Raw genomic sequence first — 17,003 nt, 5'->3', positions numbered from 1 at the left:
AGTATATATATGAGTCAAGCGGAAAAGGTCAGATAATGTGATGTCAGGAAAATGAACCCTTAGATATGTATTTTAATGTTTTTTTCTTTCATGCATTTGTTTCTAATGCATTTATAAGATTATCTTTTTGTTGCTTTGTATATCCCTCCCCCACAGTACAAACCCTGCTTTCACTATATTTGATGTCAGTATAACTTGTGGAGGAGATGGGGAAAAACCAGTTGTTTAAGGATACAGGTGGACCTCTTACAACAATGAGAAGTACAAGTTGTCATGTCCAAAATGAGCTTTACAACATCGGTGCAGGGTGGGGGGAGAAGCATTGGGATTGGGGGGTAGGGGGGAGGCTGGGAAGGGATGTGAAGGGTAAACAAAGGAGGAGGCTGAAATGCTTGGTACGAAATGTACGCATTATCCTGCCCATGTAATTGTAAACCCTCTGTACAGTATGTTCACAAATTAAATTAAAAAAAGAAAATCATAATCCTGAAGCACAAAACAAAGTCAATTTCTCCTACAAAGCCACTCTAATTAATGCATGTAAAGACAGTTTTTCTTTCTTCTTAAAACAAGATGGTCATATAATTTTGAATTATGTACCTTTTGATTTATTCTTCAGGCCAGGAAAATATTCTAAATGGCTTGTCCCCAACACCTCAGAAAAATTTCAAAGTATGTTATGACTGGTAATATACAAGGATAGTCTTTTTCAGTTGACTAATGATCATCACTTAAGGTTACAAGCTTTCCCAGACCAATACAAGTAAACCTATAGTTATTTTAAGTTACTGCCAGATCATAGATTAAATTAGATACAAATTCAAGTTTTGGTTTTTTTTTCGGGGGGTCCGGTCATGGGGCCTGAACTCAGGGCCTGGGCACTGTCCCTCAGCTCTTCAGCTCAAGGCTAGCGCTCTACCACTTGAGCCACAGCACCACTTCCGGCTTTTTTTTTCTTTTTGCATATGTGGTGCTGAGGAATCGAACCCAGGGCCTTAGGCATGCAAGGCAAGCGCTCTACCACTGAGCCACTTTCCCAGCCCTCAAGTTTTTATATAGCAAGATAAGTTTATCCCTAGAATTCTACTCTTCTAGTGATGTAAACTTATGGATTTAAAGCCAGAATAATAATCGAATTTTCAGGTCTTCTCTACCCCATTTCTAACATACCCTGCTTGCCTCTTCATTTTATTTCTATTATTTTAACAAACATATTCAGTGCTCAATATTAACTGCAGAATAATCACTAAATCATTTGAGAGGCTATTTACATGAAACAGTAATAAGTGGATCATCTGAATGGCCAAACACTGTTTTGTTTTGCTTTGCTTTGATTTGTTTAGAGGGGTGCACAAAAATTCTCTTCTTGTCTCAGTTTTTCTTTCTTAGAAGACTTCCTAAACCCCTGTCCTTTTCCCATTGGATGACTTTAAGGCTTGGAGAACTGGGTGGAAACTTATTAGTAGGCAGCTCAACTCTGTACTTGTATGAATTGTAACTCAATGGATAGCTAAATTAAGAGCAACTGATGATACAAATTTCTACTTCAAATTTCTCTTCTAAACACTACAAAATACCTTAATAAGTATTGGGTCAGGAAAATTCATTTTACTCTCCTCTAGAAGGATAGTTTATCATTAAAATTATCCTTAAAATGTCAAAGTTGCAAATAAATAACAGCAATCTCTGAATTCCCTGGAAGTTCCAGTTGAGGGAAAGCTTTTAAAGTATGTGAGTAGCAACCAAAATTTTTCTGTCAATATGATTTTGAAAATTTTATAATATATTGCTGTTTCTAATATTGAATTTTAAATTTTCAACAAAGCCACATCTTAATATATCCTAAGTTTATATTGCTTTTGTGAATACTTACATAAACATTGTGTGTATGCTATTACTAGGACTTGAACCCAAAGCTTGGAGGTCTCAGTTGGGTTTTTGTTCATGGCTAGTTCTCTTCTACCACTTAAGCCACACCTCCAATAGATCCCCCATTTTTATGGGAAAAAATATGCCAAAAGTGATGGAATTATCAGTTATATTTACTTACTTTTTATACTTTTCTTGAATTTTCCTAAAATTCTGTAATAAGCATATAAACGTTCTCCTTAAAATCCAGAAAGAAGTTCAAATTAGCTTTTCTTTATATATTAAACAACCATAGAAATATGCAAGCAAAATGGGAACATGGTAGATATATTAGGAAAATTTGTTCAAAGTACACCGTGTCCATGTGTGGAAATATTACATTACAAATGTACCATTGACTCAAAAATAAAATTTTTTAATTAAATAAACAAAAAGAAACAGGAAAGTAAAAAGACATACCTTTTGATTAAATGAGCTCGGCTATTCACATAGTTGGAGTCAAAAGAATAGTTTTCAGTCTGTAATGAGGAATAAAAAGATGAGAGAGGTTATATGGATGATTCAAATGAACAATACAAATATGTTACTTAAAAGAAAAAATTTAACTAGGTAAGAAGCAATAAATGGATTGGAAACCAGTTGCCTGAGCAATGTCTTCTTTGGTTCCCTGGATGCTCTATGAAGGCAGCACCTCACCCCTGCAGACCAGAGAGGACCGGACACAAACATTCCCTAGAATATGGCTGGCTTCTGACCATGTAGCCATTTATGGAGGAGACAATATGACTCAGAATACTTACAGAAACTAATTGCTTCACCATTCCCCAGTGAAGACTATTCTATGCCCATCAAATTGATTGGAGTTCAAAGGTATTCTTATTAGTAATAGATAATTAACATGTTAAAGTATTTATTCCAAAGATATGGAAATCCAAGCAAGGTAATCTCCTACTGTGGACTTAAACTCTGCACTTCCCTTTGTTTTAAGACATTTTCTCAGCACTAGTTATGCAGGAAAGCTTTCATTTTTATCACAGATATAAAGGCAAACAAGTATTATGCCTAAAACAGGGTGAAGGGCAGTCCATAGGGGATGCCAAAGCCTTTCATGTGAAACATGAAGTTTGCAAGCAAACCCGTCTCAGCTCCTATCATTAAAATACCACTGTCTAATCTGGTTACAGTAGACTGCTGGAGCAATGGCATTACAAAAGCAAATGTAGAATACCTGCCAGATAAAAGAGATGGGAAAGCAGCTTATGAGCACCCAGAGGCTGGGTGGATTAAAAGTGGGAGTGTGTGTTAGTCTTAAAAGAAGTGGAAGCCAGGGAAGAGTCTATACCGAAGTAAGTCAATGTCCTAATAAAGTGGACCTTACATCCAATATTGAAGTACAACTGTTCTCAAACCATTGTATGAAAAGAAAAATTCCCAAACACATCCTCTCCACTCTCCTGCCATTCCATCAGCAAGCCTCCACTATACCCATCATTCCATAGGGGCCTTCTGCAATCATTTCAACTGAAAGTGCCTGGAGAAGAAAGCACAATAGCTGTCTTTCGAACAAAACAGCAGATTCCTTTCAGATGACTACCTGTCAGACACTAACTGCACTAGGCTCTTAGATGTAGTTCCTTGCTTTCAAGGAGTTCACAGTTTGATAGAGGAGAAAATGAGACCGGTAATAGCAAATCCAGCTAAGACACGGACACTAAACAGCCAACAGTCAGGTTAAGGACCCTAAACACCTAGGGTAGATAGAAAGCAGGAGGTGGATAGATAAAGAAAGGAGAGAGTATTAAAAAGAAAATTAAAAAAGTAAGCCAGACCCAAAGAAATATAGGTCCCCTGGTTTCCCTCATTTTCAATAATTAGTATATGTCTAGGATAATTTTATTAGATGAGCAGAAAAGCTCAAAATCTGTGTGCATATGGCCATATAAGATGATGCTAAGTGAAATGAACCCCAATATATGGACACAAAAGGTCTTTCTTTGTTGTTGTTTTTGCTGTACTCTGTGATTTTCTTGTTTCCTTTGTATGTTCTTTCCCCTATGGTACATTTCTTAACCTTTATGTACCTCAGTTTTCTCCCTTGTGGAATACAGACAATAGAAACAGGAATCTAAAGTACTTCATCCATGTTCACAGGTTAAGTTGGAGAATCCTTATTACTTGCTTTTTGTAGAATTTGAAATCCTAAGTAGGACAGGAATCTGACCTGGTTCAGGTAATAAAACAATAAGGCATTCATGTCCATCACAGACTCAAAACTTACCAAATAATTTTTGAAGGAGAATGGTAAGCAGACATGTCAAAAAGGAGAAGAAAGTGAGCTAGATGATATTGGCTTTGTAGGAAAAGTGCAAGCAACTCCCCAAGCTGCTGTCATGTTAAGAAAAGCTAATTTTCAGGTATAAAATTTGACATAGCTTTGCATATGAGGGCAACCAACCTGTGGGCACTATGAATCACATAGGGAGCTCTGTGGAGACCTGACCTCCACAGTTGCCAGAATCACATTTCCACAAAGAAAAAAATGCAAATTTGAACTCTGATGACTACCACTTTTTGATCCTAGTGGAATAATGTATCTCTCCATGAGGTTAGCCACTCCCAGATAATGAGTTAAGAAAAGAGACAGGCCTAGAGGCCTTGATTATGGTGACCTTAACAATTCCCCCACTCCCAAAGGTTTATAAATTGGATAACCCTAGCACCAGGCATGATCTTCTACTGGTTTTAAGAGTAACATTGAACTTTATCGCCTTCCTTTCTCTTTACTGTAAAAGCTTGCTCTTGTGCTGAACTTCAAATGCAAGTAGTCCACTCCCAAATTCAACACAAACTATCACAAACGTGTTCCATACTGCACCCTAATGGAATTGATAGGAGCAGTCAGTGAGACAGTTCCCTAGAACCAACTTTCTCAGAATGAACATGACTATGCTGCTCCACACATTGTCTTTTGCCTTTAAAATTAGTCTCAAGTCTCTTTATGAAACAGCTTGGTTGCAGTGATCATACAACCTATGCAACAATACTACATTTCAAACCACTGAGCTAACTAACCAGTGATGGCTTATATATTCTGGGTTTATATTTTCTGGCATCAAGTATTCCATCTCATACTGGGGCCAAGTACTCAAACTCAATCTTGTGTACTGAAAGAATAAATTTTTCTCACTTTGGGTGGAGCAAAGAGAGACATTCAGCCGGGCGCTGGTGGCTCAAGCGAGTAATCCTAGCTATTCAGGAGGCTGAGAGCTGAGGATCGCGGTTCAAAGCCAGCCCAGGCAGGAAAGTCCGTGAGACTCTTATCTGCAATAAACTACTCGAAAACCAGAAGTGGCGCTATGGCTCAAGTGGTAGACCGCTTGCCTTGAGCTGAAGAGCACAGGGACAGCTCTCAAGCCCACAGTTCAAGCCCCACTATCAACCAAAAAAAAAAAAAAGACATTCAAACCACCATAAAAATAGAAACAAGCTTCTCTTAATGAACAGTTAACATGTCTTAGGCAAGTGGTTTTCAGCACATTACAATCATCTCAAGGACATTCTTAAAATGTACTGGTGACAGGATCCACTTGAAGAAGTTCTGAGAAAATTGACATGGACTTGGGCCCAGGCACTAAATTTTTTTTTAAGTTTCTCAGGTAATTGTTACGTATCTCCAGGGCAAAAGAATAAAGTCATAAACAGAGAACTGGTCATAGATTTTTAACTTGCTGTTCTGTGTTTTCTAAGTCGAGATTTGTAGAAAATGATACTTTCTACTATATTATCTATGGAAGTCATCTTAATATAAGATAAAGAACTACAGAAAAAAGCATTTTTCTGGAAAAAAGTAAAAGTTCTTTTTTTCATGAATGTATTGGCTCATGGCTAGCCTTATTTAATCAAAATTTGCTTGACATTATTCCAGTCCCATCTCTAAATATTCTAAATGACAAATAACATGAAACATTCGAGAGAGGAAATTTTCTTTAAATGTCACATTAATTTCACTAGGAAATGTCTTTGTCTTTAATAAGACAAACCAGGTTAACACAGAAACACAGCAAAAAGACATGAACAGCATTTGTTTCTGGAAAACTTAATTTTGACACTGAAAATGAAACTAAAACAAACTTTTATTTCTATTCTTGATGGCAAATAAACATTGCACTTCTATAACTTAGCATAATTCTTGCAAATCATTTCTCTAGTTAGAAATTATGTTCCATTTTGTTTTTCCTACAAATTAATTGGAAGCAAGATTCTCACTTGGCCTAGGTTTACTAAAATCATTGACTTGTCTAAAACCTTCAAAGAAGAAATATTTCTGGATAGTTCAGTTTTCCAGATAGCTTAGGGCTTTCCCCTTTAAGAACCGAAACTTTAATTTAAAACCCTAAGCATTCTGCCTTATTTCTTAAATGTATCACGTAGATACCCTTCTTAAATACAACAAAGAAGTATATATGCTTCTGAACATGTCATTGTACCACATAGACTTTGTCTATACCTTCAATAATCCCCGTATTTTGTTCTTTGGGGTACTTATCTTTAATTTTCAACATATACATCTCAATCAACTTGCAACTCAGTGCTGTTACTTCTCAGTGCTGTTAGTATAAGTAAAAGCAATTCCTCTTCCATTTCTCTACTGTGTTTGGAAATTACATAACTATATTTGTAAAAATAGTCTAGAAAATGAGTTTGGAGTCAAAAGCTTGGATATTGTTCTAAGACAGAAATTATATGATCTTCAATGCATGAACTTTAGTGCAATGTTTTGGGTTTTGTTCTTTGCATGCTTTTTTTAAATCTGTTTAGGAGTCTTCTCTTATTGCTTTCTGTTCTCAGCTCCCTTACAATGGCTAAGGTTTTCAGTGAGACTTTGGAGTGGGTGAAATGTTATTAGGTTTCTGTGTTAATAAGTGTGGCACATCAGAAGTCAAATGCTTCCACTTTGTCAGGCCCCCAAGGTACCAGAGAATGCCCTAGTTTAATTGTCATTTTGCATTACTTTTACAGTTCACTGAATTGTGCCCTAGTCTCTGGGAGAGTGAGTGCAGCTTTCTCAGCACCACATTTATCACCAGGAGAGACTTCAACCCTAAAGAGAAATAAGCCCAGTAAATGCAGATATCCAGGACTAGACTCTGCCCAGTGGCACAAATCCTCACATCACCACACCAAACTAAAAAAAAGAAAAAGTGGGGGCAGGATGCTGCAGATTGTAGGATTAAAGCAGAGATTTCTCAGACCTTACAGTATTCATTTGAAAATGAATTGTGAAATTATACTTAAAACTCTCATCAATCTGAAAGGCATTATAGCTGCAATTTTCTGTACCACATAATTTTTTAACCCTTAAGCTATTTTAGCAATATGAGCAACAAAAGTAAAATATCAAATCAGATACATAGCCAGGTTATTTTGAAGTAGCTATTATTTTTAACTGATAACTTCCAATTACTAATGTGCCTATTGATCAATGATGAAATTACCCATAACTTTTTCCAAAAGTGTTGTTTTAGATGTTCAAATGACCTTCTTCTCACAATAGTGTTCTTTTTGCTTTCGGAAGCAAACTGACTAATTACTTTTTGCTACTTCTTATGCCTAATACATTTGAATAAAGTTGTAAATTCTATATAAAGATAAAGCCAACATGCCTCCAGCTAGAATATATATTCAAAGTCTCATCCATCTAGACAGCAGCAGCTGAAGTAGGAATTAGTGAAGGTGGAATAAAAGGCACCGTCCCCAGAGTTACCATCACAAGAAAGCTCATATTTGCCCTGAACTAGAAAACTGGCTAAGATCCTACTAACCACATTTTATCAATCATGTCTTCTCTACATTTCTCACCCACAATTCTAATATACAAACACAGGTATTTGCATGTATTCACATACATACACACATAGTTTGACTACAGAGAATAATGTATTTGTAGTAGAGAAACCTGAAATCCCTCCCTCTAGTTGTCACTGACTCATAGATAATTTTGGATAAATCATTTTATCCCTCCTTTCTTGTTTCTTTGGTAGGGTCTTGCTATATAGATCAAGCTGGCTTTGAACTTGAGATCCTCTGTCTCAGCCTCCTCAATGCTGGGATTAGAGATGTTTACCACCACAGCTGGTTCGCCTTATCTATCTTGAAACTTTAACTTATCCATCTTTAAAATGAGACTAAAAAATGTTCTCAACATTTCTCTTCAAGATCTAAAAAAATCTTAGACTTCAGAAACAAAGCAATTCCTTCTAATTTATTAATTTATACATCTATCAATAAACATTCACCAAATACTAGGAATTTTAAAAACGGAGCCTATACCCTCAAGGAGCTCACTAATGGGTTTCTCACCAAGGACAGTCAATATGTCAGCCATTTAGATAAATACACATATAAAACCCAGCACAAAACTACTTGAAGATACATGCACATATTTGTTTATAGACTTTGATAATGCAATCTACAGAATCATGTTGATATTTTATAGAACTAAATAACTTAAGGAGGGTAGGTGACTCACACAGGTGAATTTGGCCTTCCTACCTATCACATGTACATAACCCACATCCTAAGTGTGAGAAATATCCCTCTCCTATCAAACATAAAAATTTTTTACAGCTATTAGACAGCTCAGGAACTTGTCCCATTGCTTCTATTTTCAGAGCCTCCATAATCTTCTCCCACTGTTTCTTCATTTCCACTTGCCTTTTGCTTCAGCTCATTTTGTAAAATGCTACTTGAATAGTCTTTCTTGACCATTATTTTCATCCCAACACTTTTCAAAACCTTCAATGGCTCCAGGTTGTGACTTAACATTAAATCTAAATGATACCCTTAGATAAGCAGTCATCCAATACAAGCCCTCTTCTTCCTCATATCTAATCTCTCATTTCTAATCATTGATCATCTCATATTGCTTAACATAATTCCATCTCTTTGTATACAGATTATGCATGTAAATATTCATTTCCTTAGGTTCTATGATTATTCATATGTAGTATATCAGTTCATATTCCAACTGGACTGAAAGTTCTTTTTTGAGATCCCTATGCCATCTGCCACATTCCTGGACACTTAACAAGCATTCATTTGATGCACTGATGAAAGACCAGAGAAAATAACAGAAAAATTAAGAATGAAGGAACTTATCTCAATTAAGTTAGACAACAAATTTTGCTAGAACAAGATGGTCTTATTTCTTCAGAAAACATTAACTGCCAACCGTCTTCTGTAGTTACAATTCATTATTTGTTATCACACTCAACTACATCCTAATAAATACCCAACACACTGGATATTACTTTCTGAGTAAGATGACATACTTAAGTGCCTTCTGCCCATCTAACTCCATCATACTTTCCACATTTCTAGGAATGGAATGGGTAACACTTTATAGTATTTCTAAATGAGGCTAGATAAAAATTCTGTGAGAAGGTACGTATTCATCAGATTGTAGACCTCTGAGACACTGCCAATGTAGCAGCTACTTTTCAACATGAAGTAAAAAACTCTAGGATTCCAGTCGGTTTCAGACAGGGCTATCAATGGGAAACAGAGGCCATGTACTTAACTTCTAAAACATTAAATTCAAAGAGCTCCAGTCTTGGTGGCCTTTCATCATCAGTCTTAAAGTTTCACTTGCACCATTGATAGGATCAGTCGCTAAAAGTGGCAGAGATGGCATAGGAAATATATGTTTCTTTGTTCTCATGTTTGGTCCAAAGTTGTGCCTTTAGAAGAGCAACCCAACTACAAATATGAGTACAAAAGCCTCCTTGAGAAAACTAGCAGCTTTTCTGCAGAAATCCATGCAATTCAGAGGTAAAGAGTTTGCTGAAAGATTAAACATCATACCATTACAGAAAAAAACAACTACAAGCTTTGGAATAAGGCTTTTAGACCCTTTTCTAAGTCTTTTGTGTGCCACAGTATCTACTGAAATAGTGTCTACTAATAAAAAGCTCTCTAGAGTAAGTTAATGACCATTGTATACACAAATACAAAACCAACAAGGTTTTAGTGTGAGTAAAAGTAACATAAGAATAAATAAAATGAAGAATGTAGGTATTTAAGTCAAACTATATCATAAAAATTTAACCCAGGGCCTAAATACCTATCAACCACACTTACCAGTGGAACAAATCCTAGGGTCCAATCACCATCCCAAATATGTAGCTATAACACATTAAAGGTATTTTGCAGGCACAAAGTGCTTTTCATCTCCAAATATCAAAGCCTTTTACAAGCAAGGGCCAACTTTCATTCCCACTCCCTTGTAGCCAAGAAAACAAACACACAGTTTAAGTGCAACAGCCACATTAAATACTGACTCAGTTAGAACATGCCACAACAAGAAGGATGACAAGAAAACCCTCAGGAGCACTACTTCTTGGCATTACCTACTACTGAGATGGAAATAGACTATAAAACAGCCACATCAAAAAGTGACCAGGCTGCTTCAAACTTATTTTTTAGACTGGCTGATATTTTTGGCTAATTTCAGTGAATGGGTCAGGAAAACATAATCCAACAATTAGGTAAAGAAAAAGAAAGCAAACTGGTACATACCTATTGAAGGCTGTTCTCTAGACCTAGCTGTACTACCTGTCACAAAGCCCAACAGATCCATAGGCATCATGTCCCTTTGACTATCTGTAACCATTTCAGTTGTCCTTTAGAGGCAGTGTCAACTACCTTGAGAATATAACCTAATATAAATAATAATGATTTATGAGGTGCTTCAATGTCAGAAGCTATGACTTGATAGAGTTAGACCAACTGATAATAAGAACATGATTTGATCCCTGAAATTAGAAAAAAAAGAAATTCATAATCTGTTTAAGACTCCCTGCAATCAATGGGATCCAATTCTCACAAAGTGAACTCTGCTGGATCCAAACAATCTTGTAGTGGCTCAAAGAAGACAACACTCTCAGAACTTGAGCTCATCCATTATTTTCTGCTAAAATCCTTTTCATCAGTGCTTCAATTCTCTGCTGCTTGGCAGCTACCAAATCCTGACAGCCTGCAGAGTATAACTTCTATTGAGTAAATCTTTCCAGCTGCAAAGACTTTCAAAATATTTGGAGGGGAATTAGTAGGTGACCCTGTGCCTGTAGGCAAAAGAACACCTCCAAATTCATTTCAGACCCCAATCCTATTATTTATATTATATATCACTTAAAACCCAGTTGCCTCCACTATTTAAGCGAAAGAGTAACAACCTTTGGCATATCAGTCTAAATTCATTGTACCAGCTTGTTGCTCAAGCCTATAATATGTGATCATACTGGCAAGAAACAATGGTACAGTATTTCGTCATAGAAATAGTGGATACATTAGCTTCTGGTATTGATGTTTTCTAATTAGATACAATATAATAGATAATTTTCATGTTTGTGGTCAATGAAATCCTCCACAGTTCTCTTTTGTGGCTGATATTTTGATTATAGCCATTACAAACAGAGGGATATCTCAATTTGCTGGAATGGGTAGAGTTAAGGATGTACACACACAGTATCCACTTGAATTTTCTGTCTCATCTATCTATCTATCTATCTATCTATCTGGATAGAGAGAGAGAGACTATATATTGAAAGACAGACAGACAGACAGACAGATTGAGATATAGACAGAGACAGACAATTTAGCCATACGCTGGTGGCTCACACCTGTAATCCTAGCAACTCAGGAGGCTGAGATCTGAGGGTCGTGGTTCAAAGCCAGCCTGGGCAGGAAAGTCCATGAGACTCATCTCCAATAAACCACTCAGAAAACTGGAAGTGGCACTGTGGCTCAAGTGGTAGAATGCTAGCCTTGAGCTGAAGAGCTGAAGGACAGTGCTCAGGCCCAGAGGTCAAGCCCCACAACCGACAAAAAGAAAAAGAAAAAAAAGCTGGAAGTGGTATCTGTGGCTCAAGTGGTAGAATGCTAGCTTTAAGCAAAAGAGGCTCAGAGACAGTGCCCAGGTCCTGAGTTCAAGTACTATGACTGGCATTATAGATAGACTGATAGATAGATCGATAGATATAGATAGACAAACAGAGACAGAGAGACAAAGAGAGACTATTTCTGACCTTTTAAGTACTAATTTCATACTTAATTGGGAACAATAAACATTTCTCAAAATCAGATTCCTTGCTTTCTTAATATTGGTAACCTTCTAATTATGACCGTATTTTAAATAAAAGGTGGCTCTGTAGAAACTCACAGTGGCCTCTAGTTTCTCAGGGGAAAAAAAAAACAAGCATTCCAATTAATCATTGTTGGAGGCAAGATGGAGCTTACACTTTAGCATCACTTGGAGAACCATAAAGGAAAAGCAATAAAAGGATGCAGAGATGGAATGGAAAGGTTTCATGATTCACTACAACCCCCTACCTGAACTCTCAAATTCTGTTTGGCTTTCTATTTTATGCAAGGTGGAAAGATTGGGTAGTGCAGAGGGCAGATTCAAATTAGATAGATTTTGAAGATTAGAGATTAACCAAAAAGCCACTGTCTGTCATAGAGTTCTGGTAGCCATGAACAAGAAAGTTACAGTTGCCCCTCACAATATGGCTAATATTATCAGCAGCTTAAAATTGTCAAAGTTATTATCAGTCTATAATGAAGTTAACTAAAATACCAACTGGACAACAATTACTGAAGTACCTTGCAGTTTTAGAAAACCTTTTATTGTAACAATTTCCAGAATGTTTAACAGGCTGTTTAAAAATGGGACTATTTCCCCATAACATGTGAAACAGAATAGTTATTCTGCAGCAGTAGCAGTAATTATAAAGTCATAGGAGACAGAGAGACAGACAGAGAGAGAGAGAGAGAGAGAGAGAGAGAGAAATTACTAAATCTTAGTGAAATCATAGAGGAAATGAATTAGTTTAGATGAGCAGAAAACAGATACCAAAATTGGAAACTAGGGCTGACAGCAGCTACATTTTCTACAGGGCTCATGGCACAAAGTTAAAGAATTTTATTTCTTATCCAGACTTTGTGAGGTGCTTAGTGGCTATAATAGAGCTGATGCCTCCTAATAATAAAAATTAACACTTGAAAACTGACAAACTGCACAAAATCTTGCCTCTTCTTTTTCTCAAAGCCTTTTAGCCCAACATGAACTAGTTAATCCTCCTGCTACCATTATGGGCTGAATAAATGTTATTAACTCTATTAATGGCACTATAGAAGAAGTTAAGAGATTTGCTCTCTACTAGAAAAAGGTATTAGGTATCCACAACTAGAATTTGAGACTCCACATACCAGGTCCTGTGCTTATACCACCACTCCACACCTCATTAAGATGCTTGAAAAATGCAATGAAATGGAAATAATTAGGACTGGCTGACTGAGTATACTGTTTGGGAGAAAGAAAAAAATCCCCAGCCTCCTTAAACATGACAGGTCCAAAGGCAGTGAACACAGCCACAGCAATTTCCTCCTGCAGGAAGATTAAGAAATAATGAGGGGGAAGTCCTCACTTTCCCTCTACCATCATATTCCCAGCAGCAAAAACCAGGAACAATTTCAGACTTAACTGTCAAAAAAAGATGAACACTGTCAAAAGCATAACAGCACACTGTGTCAGACAGAATATCCCTCCAATCTATATGGTTGATGTCTCCCTTCTTTTCCCCACACTGCCTTCAACCTCTTCCCTCCCCACCTCTTTCCAGGCCAATCTTTCAAACAGCTTCAGAAACACTTTTCCCTTCATTAATTTTTGTATGAACACACCCTTCTTGCAAAGCAACTGTTATACTCATTCTTCATACTGGGCAGCTTAGTACCCTGTCTACTTGAAAACAAACATTTTGTTTGGGTCTAAACAACTACAGACAGATGTTGGCAGTCATTTCTTAATCCTCTCTCTCTCTCTCTCTCTCTCTCTCTAATACACACACACACACACACACACACACACACAATTACTTTGTGGGAAAGAACAGTGTATCTTTGTGTTTAGATATTTAAAATTGCTTGTTTCTGGTATGCCCGGTTGATAGAACCAAAAGTTATCCTTATTGCTCATTTCTAAAAGTGGTTACTTTTGAAATCATTATAAACCTAGGTAAGATTACAGAATATTAAAATAAAAATTCCAGAAAGCCTCAAAAACAGAGCCTTCAAGTTAAAAACAGAAAACATGCCTGGTTCTCACTAGCCATGCGACCTTAGAGATATCATGGAACTTCTATGACCTTTGTCTTTGTTTGGGTTTTTTTTGTCTTTTTTATTATCTTTAAGTAGTTATCCAAGGGAGTTTCAATTCAATATGTCAGTTTATGAATGCAATGCATCTTGATCAATTTCATCCCTTTCATTATTCTCCATCATCTCTCCCAACCCCACACAGCCCCTCAATTTTCCTAGTTCCATTTTCACATTAATACATTGAATATTTTGACTGCATTCTCACACCCATTCTCTCTCTCAATTTCTTAATCCCTGAATTGGAAACAATGCCTGCCTTATGTATTTTACAGGGTTGTTTTTAGAGTCAAATAGAATAATGTATGTGACAAGTCTTATTATTTTCAGGTCATGAACTTGATTTCCCTTGAATATTCACTTTTATTTCCAACTTAATTTCTACTGAAGGTTGTAAATAATTTGCTTTCTATTTTCCTTGCTGAGATATTTTATCCTATTCTGGCCTTATCTCTCCTATCAGAAAAAAAGAATACATATGGAGAAATAAAGCTAGCTTAGAAAGAGCTGAAATGACCCCACACCATCTGTAATTATGTGAAAAGCAAGATTTGAGCATTTTAAAAGCCTTTATAAACTAGTTTTCTTTCGCCCCATTTCCTTCCTTTGTTATGACTGAACTGTCACAGAATATCGTTTCTTTAAAAAAAAAACTCATCCTAGGGTTAAGTAAAGCACATTAGCATGCATAATTCAGAGCTGTCAGCTGGAAATGAGCCATTCCTGGGCTACTGTAGTCTGTGGACAGGAAAATAGGATTGAAGGATTGGGGCAACTGTACCAGAGTCCCCTTGAGCCTGCCTTAAAGCCTGACTGTGGGTTCAGAACAAAAACACAATTCAATTTAAAATTTTAACTCCTCACTCAGAGTAGCCACATTTCAAATTCTCAACAGCCACATGTAGCCAGAAGCTTCCCATCCTGAACAATGCAGATAATAGACCATTTCCATCATCACAGAAAATTCTACTGGCAAAAGTGCCTTAAAGGAAGACTATTGGCCTGTGACTCAGCATTCTCTAGTACTGAAATGTGCCACACAGAATGGCCTAAGGACATGTAAGGAGAATACTTACCTGTTTCCCATCACATACCACATTGTATTGCTTATTTATCATCCCCACTGAGCCAGGCACTTCTTACAGCAAAGAATACAACTTTAGTGTCAGTATCTTCAGTGCTTGTCACTATAACTGACACACAGCAGGTGTTCACTCACTTGTATCAACTGATTAACTGCTGATTCTACACCCACTGGAGACAGAACTATCTCTCACTTGTTTCTTTAATAGACTGAACCAGAAATGTAAAGTTTGATAGGCTCTTTTAAGATAAATTGCAGTACTTCTAACATGTATGTATGTTTCAGTATTTCTCTAAAATTTAAACAGTGGGAACACTGGCATAACTCAACAAAACAAATTTTCTGTCATGCCATCCCCTATTCTCATTTCTTTCTTTCTTTTTCTTTGTACAGGTACTAGGGCTTGAATTCAGGGCCTACGCACTATCCCTTAGCACTTTTTTTTTGGCTTGAGGGTAGCATTCTATCACTTGAGCCACAGCTCCACTTATAGCTTTTTGCTAGTTAATTGGAGATAAAAGTCTCACTGACTTCTCCTGCCTGAGCTGGCTTTCAACTATGATCCTTATATCTCAGCCTCCTGGGTAGCTAGGATTATAAATGTGAGCCACCACCAGTACCCATGCTCCCATTTCTTCATTCATCTAAAATATCATTTATCAACTTAAAAATAACACCATGTACCATTTAATATATGTTAATGAAAAATAAATGAACTTAAAGTTTGGAACCTTTTGTTTATTCAAAAATTCCAGTATGTAATATACATGATATTATCCTTTCAAGGTTTTAGTTTGTAATTTAACACAATGTAAAACATCTGCTGGGCTATGGATCTCATTAGCCTAATTATTAAAATAGCACTTTGAGTTGATATAACAACTCTTAACAGAGCCTTGAACTGTGCTCTCTTCCAATAACTATAAATCTTAAGATGTGCACAGTCCAGGTGTTATTTTATATTTTAAATAAACAAAAGAAACCAAGGCCCAAGAAGTTTCTGAATTCATGATTGAATACTCAATTATTGAAAGACTCTTGTTTCCCAACCAAGGACCTTCCACTCCAACTAAGAATAGAAAATGGAAGCCCAGTTGGCAGATTTATTGCTTTTGCTTTCACTCTGTAGTCTTTTCTGAGATCTATCCTACATAAAATTTAAAATGCAATTTTTATGCAATATTAATTATTTCTTCATCACAATAGAGCCTTCAGTTGTTTTGCTTCCAAATGTGGTTATTTACAGAGGTTGTGAAAATTATTACTGCAACCTAACAATGCTCTGCTGTCCACTGCAGGCTTTGAGCTTTAACCACCAGGAAACCATATACTCATAGAGTATTGGAATTCAATACAACTTTAGAGGATCTGTGTGTACGTGCATGTGTGTATGTCTTACACACATACTCACACATAAAGACACACATTTTTGAACCCAATAAAAACTAGAGAATCTTAAAACTATCCCAAAGCAGCACAACTAATTATCAGAAATCCAGGCTTGGGTTTAGGACACAAATCCTAGTTCATCCCTCTTTACTTACCCAACTCATTCCTATTATTTCTTCTAAGAAGTCCCAAAAATAGAAAACCTAATACCAAAAGTCTTATTATCCAAATTTCTAATAAAAATTAAAAAGTGAAATTTAGTGCAAATTATGCTTATAAACCAATTTGTCTATATTCTATCATTAAGAAAAGGTAAATGTGGGGCTGGGAAGTGGCTCAGTGGTAGAGCTCTTGCCTTGCATGCCAGAGGCCCTGGGTTCGATTCCTCAGCACCACATAAGCAAAAAGAAAAAAGCCAGAAGTGGCACTGTGGCTCAAGTGGTAG

The 17,003-nt window shown here is 36.6% G+C and overlaps 1 protein-coding gene across 3 annotated transcripts in view; it reads right to left on the bottom strand.

Moving 5' to 3' along the window:
* The window catches only part of Pcdh19 (protocadherin 19), a 123,948-nt gene that overhangs the window by 63,174 nt on the left and 43,771 nt on the right, over positions 1–17,003 (bottom strand). For all 3 annotated transcript variants that reach the window (XM_013035089.1, XM_013035090.1, XM_013035091.1), the window contains one exon: positions 2,329–2,387. In XM_013035089.1, coding sequence (XP_012890543.1) covers positions 2,329–2,387 — 59 coding nt within the window. The remainder of the gene's footprint in view (positions 1–2,328; positions 2,388–17,003) is intronic.

The sequence above is a fragment of the Dipodomys ordii genome, unplaced genomic scaffold (assembly GCF_000151885.1).
Source record: "Dipodomys ordii isolate 6190 unplaced genomic scaffold, Dord_2.0 Scaffold203, whole genome shotgun sequence".
Lineage (NCBI taxonomy): Eukaryota > Metazoa > Chordata > Mammalia > Rodentia > Heteromyidae > Dipodomys > Dipodomys ordii.
Note: the sequence above shows the minus strand (reverse complement) of the source record. Positions and strands in the feature narration are given on the sequence as shown.